The following is a 15,089-nucleotide window of genomic DNA, read 5'->3' as shown; positions in this document are numbered from 1 at the left end:
GATGGGCAGGCTCTGGCATAAGCCAGGCCAGCCACAGTGAATAGCCTCCATCTGCCCCCTGCCCTCCCAGGATGGCCGAGCTCTGGGCTGGCCTGGACACACTCAGCACGGTCATATACACAGACAAAAGAACAGACAAATGCCCCCACTGTGCAATGACCTCTATGCCCATTCACACACACACAGCTCAATCCAGCATGTGTGAATGTAACATACAACATGCATGTGTGACAGAGGAGCAGAAATTCAAACACCGTCATATATGAACACACGCTCAGTTGCTCAAACACAAATGGACACGTTTAGATACGCAAACACACACACAGATATAGTCCCCGGCTTGCTAACACGCACACAGGCAGGCAAGTGCAGAGCTTGGCTGAGACGTGTGTGCAGGCAACAGGATGTATCAAAGTGTACACAGAAGCACATGGACACGCATGACACCCATGTGTGCAGCCCCAGTCCCAGCCCTCCAGCAAGGCTGTCTAACCCTGAGACCCCGAGGAGCCACAGCCAGCCCAGACACGGCCCTGTGGGGGGTGGGGGGACAACATGCCCTTAACCCTCAGGCAGTCGGGGCAGCTTCCAGGAGAAGGAGTGGCCCCCCAAAACTCACTAAGAGACTCCATCTTGGTCAGGTGCGGTGGCTCTCGCCTGTAATCCCAGCAATTTGGGAGGCCAAGGCGGGCAGATCACCTGAGGTCAGGAGTTCAAGACCAGCCTGGCCAACATGGTGAAACCCCATCTCTACTAAAAATACAAAAATTAGCCAGGCATGGTGGCAGGCACCTGTAATCCCAGCTACTCGGGAGGCTGAGGCAGGAAAATCGCTTGAACCCGGGAGGCGGAGGTTACAGTGAGCTGAGATCACACCATTGCACTCCAGCCTGGGCAACAAGAGTGAAACTCCGCCTCAGAAAAAAAAAAAAAAAAAAAGAGAGACTCCATCTTGGTCATTGGGCTGTAGAGCTGGAAGGTGAGAGCCAGTGAGTGACCAAGGACCCCAGGGCAGAGGTGAGGACCATGGTGAGAGCTGGGGAGCCATAAGTGGTGGATCTACTAGTGGACAGGGAAACCACCATGGCCCATGTGGGGAAGGGCCCTGCTTGGGTCCCTGGGTGAGCAGGGCTAGGCCAGTGTGACCTTGAGGCTGCCCAAGGGTCAGGGGAATTCCGTCAGGAACACAGCTGGAGGCCTGAGGTCAGAGAATATTTATAGGGCCAGGACTGGGCAACTCAGGGGCGGGGGGGCCTTTAGGAAAACAAACTCTGGTTATGTCCTCAGATGCCCCCCCCCCCTTGCAGAGTGACCGTTAATCTGAGACCTCAGGCTATGCACCACCCTCCAAGGCCACTGGGTGGGCTGGGGCCCAACTGAGCTCAGCAGACCCTTAGGGCTCCGAGAAACATGGCATGGAACTGTAGGCAGGTGGACACCGTCCCACTGGGCCAGGACAGAACTTTCCATTGGCAGATCCCAAGCAGGTCCCTGGGGCCCCAAGCCTGGCCTCTGGGGCTCCACCTCTCCCTCAGCTGTGTAACCCCTGACCTCTCTGAACTTCAGTGTATAAAATGGAGATAATAGCCCCAAACTTGGCAGGGCTGTGGTGAGGGGTAAATGGAAGAAAGGGCTTGGCGATGGCGGCCTCTATTAATAACAATTAATCTTTTATTACGATAATAACAGCAAGCTGACTGTGCTGAGCTGCCCCTTCTACCTGCCCAGACCTTCCCAGAAGGAAGGCCAAGAAGCTCCCCTAAGGGACAGGCCGACAGGCCCCTTCTAGTGTTACCAGGGCAAACTGACACCCCAGCAGGAAAAGGCACATCCCTGCCCACCCCAGCCCCAATGCCTGCCCAGCCACCATCAATAATCCAGAGGCCAGGCCTGGGACACCTGAGCCTCTATTATCAATGATTCATGAACACCCTCCCTCCGACTCCAGTGAGCCTCACATTACAGGTCCCTTTCCTGCCCTGCTCTGAGGTCAGCAGATCCACACCTATGGTCGGGACAGGGCTGGCACTTGGTCCTCCAGGGTGATCTCTGCTGTCAACTTCCCCGGCCAGAAATGGGAAGGAGTGGGCTGCTCACAGGCAGAAGGAGGGGTGGGGGCAGCCCAGTCCCCAGTGACCCCCTCAGTGGGCCTGTCTCACTATGGGAAAGGAGGGAGTGAGGCAGCAGGGAAGGGGTATGGGGTGGCTAACTTCCTGGAATCTCCTCCACTAGGGCTGGAGGCTGGGAGGCAGCAGCTATGATCAGACAAAGGGGAAGGAAGAAGCTGGCCAGGAGGCAATTCCCTCCTGGGGCTGAGTCATGAAGCCCGCCCGCCAGCTCCTCCTGGAGAAAGGCTGGCCCATCTGGGAGCCCTGGCCCTGACCCAGGCCCCTGCCTTCGCGGGGCCCGGTAAACCTTCTCAGGGCAGCCCAGCCACCAAGTGGCCACAACCGCACCAGGATTCAGGTGGTCAGGCAGGTCGATGGTGGCAGCCCCAAGCAGGGGATCCTAGTGTGGTGGGAGGGGTGGCTGGTGGCCAAACCCACCAGGCTGTCTGGGCAAACAGCCTGGGCCTTCCCCACAGGCCAGTGACAGATGAGGACACTGAGCCCCAGGTAGAGAGGGCACCTGGCTCCCAGCCATTGCTTCTCTCACAGCCTGTCCAAGAAGGAAACTGGGACCCCTGGGGGAGAGGGTGTGTGATGCTAGGGGATGGTGAAGCTTCCTAGGGATGGGGCTGGGGGTGGGAGCTGGCCTGGATTCTTTAGGGCCAGGACTCTCCCTCAAAAACCCCATATCTGGACCTCTTCCCTGTCTGCAGCCTGGAGCTGGGATCTTCCAACCAGACTGAGGCAGACTCAGAAAGTCACAGTGGAAAATGGGAGGGAGGTCAGAGGTCAAGGTCAGATAGGCAGCTTTCTCCATCCCACGTAGAAGTCTCTGTTCCGGGTTTTCCCTAGCCTGGGGAGAGTGAGTGTCCTGGGAGGAGCAAAGGTCAGGGCCTTCTCCTAACACACATACACAAGCCCATTCAAGTCAGACACATGCGGTATATGCATCCTTGGCAACAAATGCACACTGAGATGCGCTCCAACTGTGCACACACACAGACACCCACATACATGTGCACACTGCCATGAAACACTGATGTCTAAAGAGGGTCCTATGCGACCTACAGTGTCCATTCAAACAGCCACTAGTGCCAGTGCATGAATGACCCTAGATGTGCACAAGCGAGTCACATCCAGAGGTGCACAGGCAGGACTGTACACGGAAGACTTGTGCACATGCGTGTACACCCACTCCCGGAAAGGAACAAAAATATACAGATGGGCACACACAGCCACATTCATCTCCAGGTAGGCACACAGATACTTCCACCCCAGTTGTGTACGTACATATACGCCCACTCCCAGCTATGCACACCACGTCCGTACTCCCCCAGATGTGCCCACCCCAGGCGACCCGCGGCTGCAAAAGAGAACAGGAAGCTTTCTCCCGGCTGGTGCGGGGTGGAGGGAGGGGCCGAGAGCCGGGGAGGGGGCGCTTCCGAGAGCAGAGACCGAGGCCCCCTGCCCGCCCGCCATCCGCCCTCACCGTGGATGCCCGTCTGGTGCGCCATGGCTCGGCGCTTCGCTCCGTCCGCGCCGTCGGAGCCCTCCGCTTGACCCTGGCCCGGCAACGCTCGCTGGACCAAGAGAGGAGGAGGATGTGGCGGAGGCTGTCGAGCCTCGCGCAGCTTCCCGGGCGGTGCCGCAGGACCCGCCCCCAGCGGCGCCCCGCCCCCGACAGGCGCGGCCGGGAGGCGGGGACTCGGGGCCGCGCGTGCGCGCAGCCTGCGCCTCGGTCCGGGTGGGTCTAAGAATGATGATTGATTCGCCGTGCGCACGCCAGCGCGTTCCTCTGGGGCAGGAGAGGGGGCCTGCGTGTGACCGAGCGTGCGTGGGAGGACGCGCGTGTGTGTCTGTGCGCCCTGATCACGGTGGCCTGTGGGTGGGGCGGATCGTGCGCGCGTGCCCGATCTGTGCGCCCCAAGCCAGGTGGGTCTCCGAATAGGAGTGGGTACCAGCGTACACGGGTTTGCACCCAGGAAGGGGTCTGCTTGTGGGTGGGCGCGCTAGCTCTTCCCCAGGGGCCATTTCTTGAGCGCTTCCTGTGGGGTCCTGGGCACCTCGGGGTGGTCATGGCCGCTAGGCTTTGCCCTCACAGGTCTAGACCCGCCTTCACCCACTAGATGGAGTGTATGGTGGTGAGAGCCCGTCGAGACAATGTGAGGGGCTGCTAGGAGAAGGCGAAGATTGGAAACCTAGAAGGGAGAATAAAACAGCCCAGCAGAGTGGAGGGAAAAGTTTTCTTTCTTTCTTTTTTTTCTTTTGAGATGGAGTTAACCTCTTGTTGCCCAGGCTGGAGTGCACTGACGCGATCTCGGCTCACTGCAACCTCCGCCTCCCGGGTTCAAGCGATTCTCCTGCCTCAGCCTCCCGAGTGGCTAGGATTACAGGCATGCACGACCATGCCTGGCTAATTTTGTATTTTTAGTAGAGACGGGGTTTCTCCGTGTTGGTCAGTCTGATCTCAAACTCCCGACCTCAGGTGATCCGCCCGCCTCGGACTCCCAAGGCATTGGGATTACAGGCGTGAGCCACTTACTAGTCCTAGCCAGAAAGGTTTTCTGAGAAGAGGGCACTGCATGTGCAAAGGCCCAGAGGTTGAAAGAGGGCCAGAGCCTGGTGAGGAACTTCCCATGTCCTAATGACCTTCTGTGTCTATATCCAGCAGCCTTGCCTTACTGGTACCAGTACCTGCCTGCTGCTACCAACCAGTCAACATGTGGCATCTTCCACGCCACTGTGATGAGTCAGGGATGAGCATCTGACTCTGGTTGGTCCAATCAGCTTGTCCAGGGACTTTGGCTGGGAAGATTGGAAAGGAGGCCAGCTTTTTGGGCTGGGGTTGCTGAGAGACGTGATGATGAACTGTGTGGCCTACCTGGCATCTGGCCCCAGCTTCAGCTCCGTTTACTGTCTTGCTCCCCACCCTCACTAGCCTGCATTGAGGCCTCCTCTGTGCCCCACAACCCCTGAGTTTCTCATCCCGAGAGAGCCCAGCATACACAGAATTGAAGGGTTTTCTCATTCATCTTCCTGTGCTCACCCTGAGGACTGGGCCTATGTCATCTGCTAACCACTGTCCCCCCAGCACTCACAGTGGAAAATGGAGTGCTATGCAGCCCTGCAGCTTGCCTTCTAGAACAGTTCACAGGCAAGGCCTCCCACACTGAACCCTGCTACAGCCAAATGGTGCCAGCAACACAGTAGCTACTTGTTACATCAGCTCAGACTAAGCCACATCCACAGGAGCATTTGGTGATTCCACAGAACCACAAGAGACTTGACCTCCTGGAAACGAGTTAACCAAGATTAATGAAAAAGATTAAGGTCATGCGCCCTGTAAAAATGTCCCTCACTGGATGAACTGTGACAAGGTAGGGTACTGCGTGGTCTCTCCGGCTGACCCTCTCCATGGGTCATTCTTTGCTTTTATCACTACCTGGCACATATCTTTACATATTGGTTTATTGTTTTCCCTCCACCAGTAGTTAGGTGTTTGCCCTTGCTGTATCCCCTGTGCCTAGAACAGTGCCCAACATTGGCAGGTGGCCAATAATTGCAAAATAAGCAAATGTATGAATGAACCATTAGATGCTTTGTGTTGTACACTTACTACCTGCTGGGCACATTTATTTAATCCTCATGACAGCCCCTGAAGTAGGTGTTACTTTTTCCATCTTACAGATAAAGACTCTGAGGTTTGGAGAGGTGAAGTGATTTGATCAATGTCACATGGTAGTGAGTGTGCCCAAGAATCATAGTTTCATTTTATTCGAGAAGTTGGGGGCCAGGTGCAGTGGCTCATGCCTGTAATCCCAACACTTTGGGAGGCCAGGGTGGGAAGATCTCTTGAGCCTAGGAGTTTGAGACCAGCCTGGACAACAACATGGTGAGACTCCATCTCTACAAAAAAAAAAAAATATTTTAAAATTAGCCAGGCATGGTGATGTACACCTGTAGTCCCAGCTACTCGGCTGAGACAGGACTGCTTGAGGCCAGGAATTCAAGACCAGCCTGGTCAAGATGGCAAGACTCCATCTCTACATATACATATCTATAGATAGATAGATAGATTAATAGATAGATATGTATTAGCCAGGCACAGTCACACATGTTTGTAGTCCCAGCTACTTGGAAGGCTAAGGCAGGAGGATCACCTGAGCCCAGGAGTTAAGGGCTGCAGTGAGCCATGATCACAGCACTGCATTCCAGTTTGGGTGACAGAGTGAGACTCTCTAAAAAAAATTTAAAAATACTGAAGAAACAAAGGGCGCAGTTTGTAGAATCTTGGAGTGGAGGAAACTTCTGTGTCACCAAACACAGAAACCATCAAAGAAAATCTTTCACTTCCAAAATTAGTCTATAGAAAAAAAAAGAAAATCTTAACCCAAATAAGAGACTGAGGCAAGAGCTTCAATCAATCGAGGTTTATTGAGCCAGAGTTGGAGCGTGCCCAGGAAAGCAACACAAGTCACAGAAACGTCTGTGGCCTGTGCTCTCCCAAGAAGTTTTCAGGAGGCTCAATATATGTACATTTCTTTAAAAGGGAGAAGACAGTGAGGCAAATGGTTATGTTTTTGTGAGACTCTTAATTAGTGTCCCGTAAATCTAGGCTATATGGAAGATAAGGCGAACACTGGAAGAACAGGGAGTAACAGAAGAGCCAATTATGCAGAGGTCTCAGGTTAGGTAGAGGAATGACTGATCTCAACTTATCCTTGTTCTGCACCTGGGCAGATAAACTTGTAATTGACATTGTCAGTGTGAAATTTAACAGACTTTGGTTTTAGGAGTTAGGTTTAGGTTGCAGACCTAAAGTTGCAGTTGACATGTCCTTGTTTTATAGGAGGATATACATCCTGAAAGTTTTAGGGACTGGCAAAGAATTTACTGCTGAGCAATTTGTGAGTGCAGTCACCTGGAGATTCATGAGGCTTTTTGCCTTTTTGTGGGGATCTGGTTAATGCATAATATTTTGACACAAGGTTGCAAGGTAACAGGTATCCATTTGGGAAAAGAATGACAGTTTTGGAGAACATTAGTTCTACAGCATAGAATGAAGTGTTGCCGGAATAAAATTAAAAAAAAAAAAAAAAAAAAAAAGGCTGGGTGCGGTGGCTCACGCCTGTAATCCTAGCACGCCTGTAATCCCAGCACTTTGGGAGGCCGAGGTGGGTGGATCACCTGAGGTCAGGAGTTCGAGACCAGCGTGACCAAAATGGCGAAACCCCGGCTCTACTAAAAATACAAAAATTAGCTGGGCATGGTGGCAGGTGCCTGTAATCCCACCTACTGGGGAGGCTGAGGCAGGAGAATTGCTTGAACCCGGGAGGCGGAGGTTGCAGTGAGCCGAGATCGCGCCAGTGCACTCTAGCCTGGGCGACAGAGCAAGACTCCATCTCAGAAAAAAAAATAGGAATGCCAGTGTTGTGTGGCTCAGTCTCCAAGCTTAACTCTCCCTTTAGCATAACCAATTTGGGGGTCCTGAAATTTTTATTTTCGTTTATGAAAAAATCAATAACCATTTGCATAAAAAATAAAGTCTATATGGAAAAAGCCACCATCACAGCCAAAACACAAATAACAAACTGTAACTTGTTACAAACAGCATACTTGTAACTCATTTCAAAATAAAGAGCTGATTTCTCTAATATATAAAGTGCTCTCATAAGTCAATAAGAAAAAGACCAATGGTAGCCAGGAGTGGTGGCACATGCCTGTAATCCCAGCTACTCAGGAGGCTGAGGCAGGAGAATCACTTGAGCCCAGAAGGCAGAGGTTGTGGGGAGCCGAGATCACGCCATTGCACTCCAGCCTGGGTGACAAGAGCAAAACTCCATATCGAAAAAAAAAAAAAAGACAAATGGCCCAGTAGAAAGTGTGGCAAAGGATACAAACAGACCATTCACAGAAAAAGATAGATAAATAACATCTCTCAGGAAAGTACCTCCCAGTCACCCTTTCTTCGAAAGTTGTTGAAGGATGCACTTCAGCAAAATGAGGGAGTAAACCAAGAGACATAGTCTTAAGATCCAGGCAAGAGTGAGGCACCTAGGAGCCCTGGAAGCCAGAAGAGCCTGGTAGCACTGAAGGAACACTCAGGCTACCTTGGAACAGAGAGGATGGGATTGCCATGTGGTTCCACATGGCTCTGAAAATAGACAATGGCTAAGCTGTGCAACAGACTGCCTATGACATCTGGTTGCCCAGAGCTTCTGTGAAAATACTTTAGGACAAGGCTTTCCCCCACCCAGGGGTGGGTTGGGGAATAGAGTGTATGTACTTTGTTTTGTCCAATTTTAGACTAAAGTCCTCTGAGGCATCAACTGGTGAGGGTGAGGAAGTGGCCCCATAGACTGAATTGGGCCCGCCCCAGCCTGGTACATTTCTGTTCTGTCGCAGTGACAATTCTCAGCTCAGAGGTCCTTTGGGTAACTTTCTCTGACGTCGCCCCTATCCCCTTGCCAGCTGGATGAAGCAGCATCCACCAGAACTGCTACCATCACTGCAGGGGGCTTGGTGGGCAGAGGCCTGGCTTGTCTCCATTAGCACTGTGTTCCTGTGCCCAGTGTGGCCCCAGCATACACTATGGGTTCAGTCAATCAGCCCCCAGGCTGGTCTGGGACTGAGTCATCGGAGGGAGTGGGTGTTGGACACAGCTCCCTGCCCTAAAAACCTTCCTTCTTGGGCTCGAGGAACTCCCACTGGGGCAGGACTAGCTGCTGGGAGGAAGTGGGGCCTACTGAGCGTCTGCCTGGGCTAGGGAGTGGAGGTGAAGGTGGACTCCTCATACAGCTCATATGGGGGCACTGGGCTGTGGAGCCTTAGCCGCTTTTAATTGGCAAGCCCTGGCTTCCTGGAGGAGGAAAGGGGAAGAGAAGTGCCCTGGGGGCGAGGATTGAGTCAGCTGCATTGTCATAATGGAAACAGTACAGCCCTGGGTGTCCAAGACTTCCCTTCCATGGGCCTCAGAATCGTCCGTATGATGTAACACTCTTTTTTTTTTTTTTGAGACTGAGTCTCGCTCATTTGCCCTGGCTGGAGTGCAGCGGCTCCATCTCGGCTCACTGCAACTTCTGCCTCCTGGGTTCAACCGATTCTTGTGCCCCAGCCTTCTGAGTAACTGGGATTACAGGCACACACCACCACTCCTGGCTAATTTTTGTATTTTTAGTACAGACGGGGTTTCACCATGTTGGCCAGGCTGGTCTCGAACTCCTGACCTCAAGTGATCCACCCGCCTCGGCCTCCCAAAGCACTGGGATTACAGGCGTGAGCCGCTGCCTCCGGCCAAAGTAACACTTTTGCACAGGGAGTTGGACTTGAGTGACAAATGGGTGACAAAGTGCTTTGTTAACTCGCAGATGTGAAGGGGACACTGCTGCTGACCGCCTGGTGACAGCTAGCCAGTGGTTGAGAGACCGCAAGATGGTTCCTCGTCTTTCACTTCCCTCCGTCCCAGGTCTGAACTGACCAGCTGGAGCCTTTGGGGGACCACGGATTCCCCTTTACACTCACACAGATTTCTCTTGTCCGTCACTCACTCACAGTCCAGTAAGGATCCTGCTGTCTATTCCGCGAAGACATCTTGAATGCAGGGACAGCCATTTGGAAGACTGTCCTCGAGGGTGGCAGCAGCCTCTCAGCACGGGGAAAGCCAAGGTGACCACTAAGCTCGTCTGGGGTGGGAGGGTGGCAGGCCCGGGTGGAGAGTATTGGAGGCCGCCTGAAGGAACCTGTGCTCCGTGGCATTTACTCAATGTGCGGGTCTGACACCTCCCAGCTCATCTTGTCCCCATCTTCCCCTTGCGTCAGGTCCCCACCCAGCAGGAGGAGGTCCGAGGATCTGCGCTACGCTGGCCCCGCGGAGTGTGGGGGACTTTTCCTCTCAACCACCAGTGCCCCGCAAGCGTGGGTGAACAGTCCTCACTGGCTACTGTGGGACGCTGGGCAGGCGACTTCGCCTCTCTGGGCCTCGGTTTTCCTGCTTGACAAATGGGACTGATGCCGGCGTTGGCTTCTTCGGGCGGTAGCGAGGGTTGACCCCTGGAGTCAGGGAGCCAGCCGCGCACGCCCTCCCGGGCGGAGGTAGGGGCTGGGGGGCGTCGCCTCCGGCCTGCGCGCCCCCGGCCCCGCCTCCCGCCGGCGCACCCCTCCCCCGGCCCCGCCCCTGGCCCGCTTCTTCCTCCCGCGGGCGGCCCAGCCCTAGCGCCCCGCGCTCCGCAGGCAGCCCCCTGCCGCCGCGCCATGTCCGCCGGCTGGTTCCGGCGCCGCTTCCTGCCTGGGGAGCCGCTCCCCGCGCCGCGGCCGCCTGGGCCGCGTGCCAGCCCCGTGCCCTACCGACGGCCCCGCTTCCTGCGCGGCTCCAGCTCCAACCCCGGGGCGGCCGACGCCTCGCACCGCCCAGACTCCCGGCCAGTGCGCAGCCCCGCACGAGGACGCACGCTACCCTGGAATGCAGGCTACGCCGAGTGAGTGCCCCTCCCCGACCCCCAGCTCGGGCCCGGGCCTGAGCCCGCCTAGAAAGCGGGAGGAGCTGAGTGAGTGACAGCCCACACCCACCTGTGGACAGCCCCTTCTTGCCCTCACCTCCGAATCCTGACAACTTCCCCGTCATCCCGACCCAAAGTTTTCCTTGGGATTCCGACCTCCCCCTCAGAGAAGACAGGAAGGACCTGCAGCCCAGGGGCTTCCAAGATGAGGCCCAGAGACTCGGTAGAGTTCCAGCATTCGGGGCTTTGGAGATTTACCCTCGCCCCCTACCCCCACCATCTCTCCCTGGGTATGACCTGCGCTGTATGGGACAGGGCTTTGGGCTGCGACAGGACAGGGGACAGGAACGGCAACCTACCCTTACCTTCTAGCCCTGGGTCACCAGGTAGGCTCCAGAGGAGCTGGGCCCTGACTTTTACCTTAGCCATGAAGCCAGTGAAGTTAGGAAGCTTACATCGTGGTTGTCTAAGTGTGTGTTAGGGACAGCACTGGGGAGCTGTTGCCCCAGAGGGAGGGGTCCTCTCCCTGTGCTAGCTTGGGTCCCTGTGCCCATGGGGACATAGGTGTGTCCCTGGAGGGTCGCTTACCATTTCCCGGCCTCAGGATTATCAATGCAGAGAAATCTGAATTCAATGAGGATCAAGCCGCCTGTGGGAAGCTGTGCATCCGGAGATGTGAGTTTGGGGCTGAAGAAGAGTGGCTGACCCTGTGCCCAGAGGAGGTGAGTGCAGTCTGAGTTCTTGGCTGGAATCCCTCCTACAGGCTAGGGCCACGACCTGCAGGCTGAGGTTCTTACCCTGCTGCCCCAGGTCCTAGTTAGGTTGCGTCAGGGGACAACTGGGGAAGTCAGGCAGAGGCTGACACTGAGCCCTTCCTGTGCAGTTCCTGACAGGCCATTACTGGGCACTGTTCGATGGGCACGGCGGTCCTGCAGCAGCCATCTTGGCTGCCAACACCCTGCACTCCTGCTTGCGCCGGCAGCTGGAGGCCGTGGTAGAAGGCTTGGTGGCCACTCAGCCCCCCATGCACCTCAATGGCCGCTGCATCTGCCCCAGTGACCCTCAGTTTGTGGAGGAAAAGGGCATCAGGGCAGAAGACTTGGTGATCGGGGCATTGGAGAGTGCCTTTCAGGAATGTGTGAGTGTGTGGCTTTTGGCTGGGGAAGAAGTGGAGATTTTGCCCCTAGGGGTCTCAGGAAATGGCATCTCTGTATACCCATGGTCATCACACCAGATCCTTGGACTGGGAGGATGAGATTGGGTTGGTTGGATTGTTACTAACAGCCATCACTATCAGCATAACCCCTCTCATTTATCCAGTGCCTACTGTGTGCTAACTGCTTTTACCTGCATCATCTAATTGAATGCCCTATTGGTCCTTGGTGCAGGGGCTGGTTTCTCTTCCTATTTTGAGTAGCACTTCCCTTGTCTAGATCTCCTGACTGCAGGGATCTTGGAGGCATGGCTGGACTTTGGGCTGGGACTGTCAGGCCTGCTGGTGGAAGTGAACTGTAGGGTAGGGTGGGGATTGAGACACAAAGTAGCATGGTGGCAGAACAGGCAGCAGCTAAGGTGGCCTCGGTTTACCCCAGGATGAGGTGATCGGGCGGGAGCTGGAGGCCTCAGGCCAGGTGGGCGGCTGCACAGCCCTGGTGGCTGTGTCCCTGCAGGGAAAGCTGTACGTGGCCAATGCTGGGGATAGCAGGTGAGTCACCCCTTGGAGGGTGGGCAAGGGTGGGATGGGGAGGGCACAAGCAGCAATGGGGACAAGCAAAGGTGGCTGGAAGTGGAGGGATAGTAGGAAGGATTGACTGGCTGAATTGTGTGTGCACTTGGTATGTGTCGAGTGTGGACAGTGGCTGCTGGGGAGGGCAGGGACCTCAAAGGCCCCGCTAAAGGGCTAAGCCTTCACCCTTGCAGGTCTTAGGTAGTCATGGAGGGCTTTAAGGGATCATGGACAGAGCTGGGTCCTGGTGGTTGGAGGACGGACTGGTAGGAGGGTGGCCATGGGTGAGGGTGGAGGCCCCCTCCTAGACCTCTCCCTTCTCTCCTCAATCCAGGGCCATCTTGGTGCGGAGAGATGAGATACGGCCACTGAGCTTCGAGTTCACCCCAGAGACTGAGCGGCAGCGGATCCAGCAGCTGGTAGGTGCCCTTGGCAGCATGGAGGCTGTGAAGACCCAACTCGTGGGTCCAGGGCCATAAGAAGGAGTATGACCTGAGCGCAGCCTCCCCACCCTAGGCCTTTGTCTACCCTGAGCTTCTGGCTGGCGAGTTCACCCGACTGGAGTTCCCTCGGCGGCTGAAGGGGGATGACTTGGGACAGAAGGTTTTGTTCAGGGATCACCACATGAGTGGCTGGTGAGTGGGGATGGGGGACAGGTGGGAAGGGAGACCCCTGGGATCCAGGCCCAGCTCCACCTTGGCAGGGTGGCACTGTGAGGGTGTGACAGCTGGGCCCTGAGTTGGGGAGAGATGAGATGGGGCACAGGGCTTGGGTTGATGCTGGCTCTGCTCCTGGTAGGAGCTACAAACGTGTGGAGAAATCGGATCTCAAGTACCCACTGATCCACGGACAGGGTAGGCAGGTCAGTGCCTGGTCCCCGCAACGCCAAGAATCCCTCTTCATTGTCCCCTGCAGAGGTGGGAGCTCCTTTGCCTCTTGCTGGTAGCTGTGGCTGGTGGCCTGGGATTTGCTCTGAGACTAGGAATTTTCTCTCTCGGTCCACGGCTTCCAAGGGCCACAGTCCACCTCTCCCTGTGTGCTCTGCAGTGCTAGGGCCTGGTACTTGTGCATTTGCTGGAGCCGTTTGCCATCGCCTCACACCTCACTTTCCCTCAGGCTCGGTTACTAGGAACACTGGCTGTCTCCCGGGGCCTGGGAGACCATCAGCTCAGAGTCCTGGACACAAACATCCAGCTCAAGCCCTTCTTGCTCTCTGTCCCACAGGTAAGGGGGCAACGCTGTCCAACCCAGCTTCCATCTGCCCAGAAAGGCAGACAGGCTGGTGGGAGTCGGGAAGGGAGTGTGCAGGATCCTCAGGCTTAATTTGTAGGTGACTGTGCTGGATGTGGACCAGCTGGAGCTACAGGAGGATGATGTGGTTGTCATGGCAACTGATGGACTCTGGGATGTCCTGTCCAACGAGCAGGTGGCATGGCTGGTGCGGAGCTTCCTCCCTGGGAACCAAAAGGACCCACACAGGTACTGTACCTGCTGGGGACCTGCCTGGGCCTGGGTTGGTGCCAGCAGCAAGCCCAAGTAGTTATGGCTGAGAAGACAGAGCACTGACAATAAGCTGGCAGCTGGCCAGGATCGGGGCTGTCTCAAGCTTCTTGGAGGAGGAGGGGAGACCGTGGGTTCCAAAAATCCCTGGATCTAGACTCTCATGGTCCAGCCTGTGGCCCTCCTAGACTTGCAGCTTGCTTGGTCCACAGTCGGACTGCATTGCTTCGGTCCCCATGTCCAGCCTTGTGCAGTGAGTTCTCCTAAGGTCTGGCCTTGCCCCTTTGCTCTGCCCCTGAAGTCTATCTGCAGGATGGTCTTCACAGGTTCTCAAAGCTGGCCCAGATGCTGATACACAGCACACAGGGAAAGGAAGACAGTCTCACAGAGGAAGGGCAGGTGTCCTACGATGACGTCTCTGTGTTCGTGATTCCCTTGCACAGTCAGGGCCAAGAGAGCAGTGGCCACTGAGGATTCAGACACTGTATCCCAGAACTGCTCTAGTGCCCGGGTGTGGTCTGGGCATCCCTCCAGTGTGACCAAGAGCAAATCCTGCCTGCCCTATCCCTAGCCACCGCCCAGTGCTCTCACTATCCATCTCAACACACATCCATCTCAAGAGGAACATTTATACCAGGCAGTCAGAGCTGGAAGTGTATGGAGAGCCCAGCCCTCCAGGTCCTGCCTTTTGCGGTGATAACGTTCTCTGGCAGAGTGACTTTACAGCTTAACTAGGAAACCCATGTGAGGCTCCTCAGACAGGATCTTCAACAGCCCAAAGTATCATTCTCAGATAGGGGGACCCAGGCTAAGGGTATTAGCCAAAGATGCCAGGATGGGCAGCTAGCCCATGTTTAGATCCAGGTCTCCAATTCATGGATGTCAGGGCATGAGTTCAACAACCCCCAAAGTCCACGCAGGGTGGCTTGTAGAAACCTTTGGGCAGCCTCATGTCTGCTAAAACTGCCATCTTCAAGACAGCCCCTGAAAAAAGACCAGTTCAGGTCCTGCCCTGCTGTTCTTTGCTGGAGATGAGGAACAGGCGCTGGGGCTAAAGTTTGGGGCAGAGCACAAGGGACAAGAGGAACTCTTGGAGTTGGCTGGGTGAGAGGGCTCTCCATTTGCTACCTGTAGTAGCCTGCCTCCTAACTAACGGTTGATTCTCCCTAGTTCCAGCCCTGCCCTGGTCTGATGCCCCAACACTGCCCTTGCTTTGTTTTCCCCGTCACCTCCCTATTATTAAATGTTTTCTACAGAAGA

At 55.4% G+C, this 15,089-nt stretch overlaps 2 protein-coding genes across 8 annotated transcripts in view; one reads left to right on the top strand and one right to left on the bottom strand.

The window, feature by feature from the left end:
- Positions 1 to 3,809, bottom strand: part of LOC129034177 (twinfilin-2) — an 18,214-nt gene extending 14,405 nt beyond the window's left edge. Inside the window, exon 1 of one of the 2 annotated variants that reach the window (XM_054483756.2) lies at positions 3,598 to 3,809. In XM_054483756.2, coding sequence (XP_054339731.1) covers positions 3,598 to 3,622 — 25 coding nt within the window. In that variant the 5' untranslated portion in view covers positions 3,623 to 3,809. The remainder of the gene's footprint in view (positions 1 to 3,597) is intronic. The other variant, XM_063661912.1, reaches the window with a different exon arrangement.
- Positions 3,809 to 15,089, top strand: PPM1M (protein phosphatase, Mg2+/Mn2+ dependent 1M). 6 transcript variants are annotated; one of them, XM_054483750.2, is made up of 14 exons: positions 3,809 to 4,040; positions 4,777 to 5,485; positions 9,476 to 9,573; positions 9,662 to 9,773; positions 9,927 to 10,582; positions 11,208 to 11,325; positions 11,487 to 11,741; positions 12,196 to 12,308; positions 12,664 to 12,748; positions 12,846 to 12,964; positions 13,128 to 13,191; positions 13,446 to 13,553; positions 13,660 to 13,808; positions 14,156 to 15,089. In XM_054483750.2, exons 5-14 carry the CDS (start codon positions 10,359 to 10,361, stop codon positions 14,298 to 14,300), a joined length of 1,380 nt encoding a protein of 459 aa, XP_054339725.1. In that variant the 5' UTR covers positions 3,809 to 4,040; positions 4,777 to 5,485; positions 9,476 to 9,573; positions 9,662 to 9,773; positions 9,927 to 10,358; the 3' UTR covers positions 14,301 to 15,089. The 6 variants fall into 6 exon arrangements, with proteins under 6 accessions (XP_054339725.1, XP_063517983.1, XP_063517987.1 ...); XM_063661913.1 differs by having other exon boundaries at positions 3,864 to 4,040; positions 4,780 to 5,485; XM_063661915.1 differs by having other exon boundaries at positions 3,867 to 4,040; positions 5,379 to 5,485.

This window comes from Pongo pygmaeus, chromosome 2 (genome assembly GCF_028885625.2).
Source record: "Pongo pygmaeus isolate AG05252 chromosome 2, NHGRI_mPonPyg2-v2.0_pri, whole genome shotgun sequence".
Classification (NCBI taxonomy): Eukaryota; Metazoa; Chordata; class Mammalia; order Primates; family Hominidae; genus Pongo; species Pongo pygmaeus.
Note: the sequence above shows the minus strand (reverse complement) of the source record. Positions and strands in the feature narration are given on the sequence as shown.

Coding starts and splice junctions, on each gene's coding strand:
- PPM1M (XM_054483750.2), top strand. CDS start 10,359: ATGTCCGCCGGCTGGTTCCGGCGCCGCTTCCTGCCTGGGGAGCCGCTC. Junction 13,192..13,445: donor TCCACGGACAGGGTAGGCAG/GTCAGTGCCTGG, acceptor ACTTTCCCTCAG/GCTCGGTTACTAGGAACACT. Junction 13,809..14,155: donor AACCAAAAGGACCCACACAG/GTACTGTACCTG, acceptor TGGTCTTCACAG/GTTCTCAAAGCTGGCCCAGA.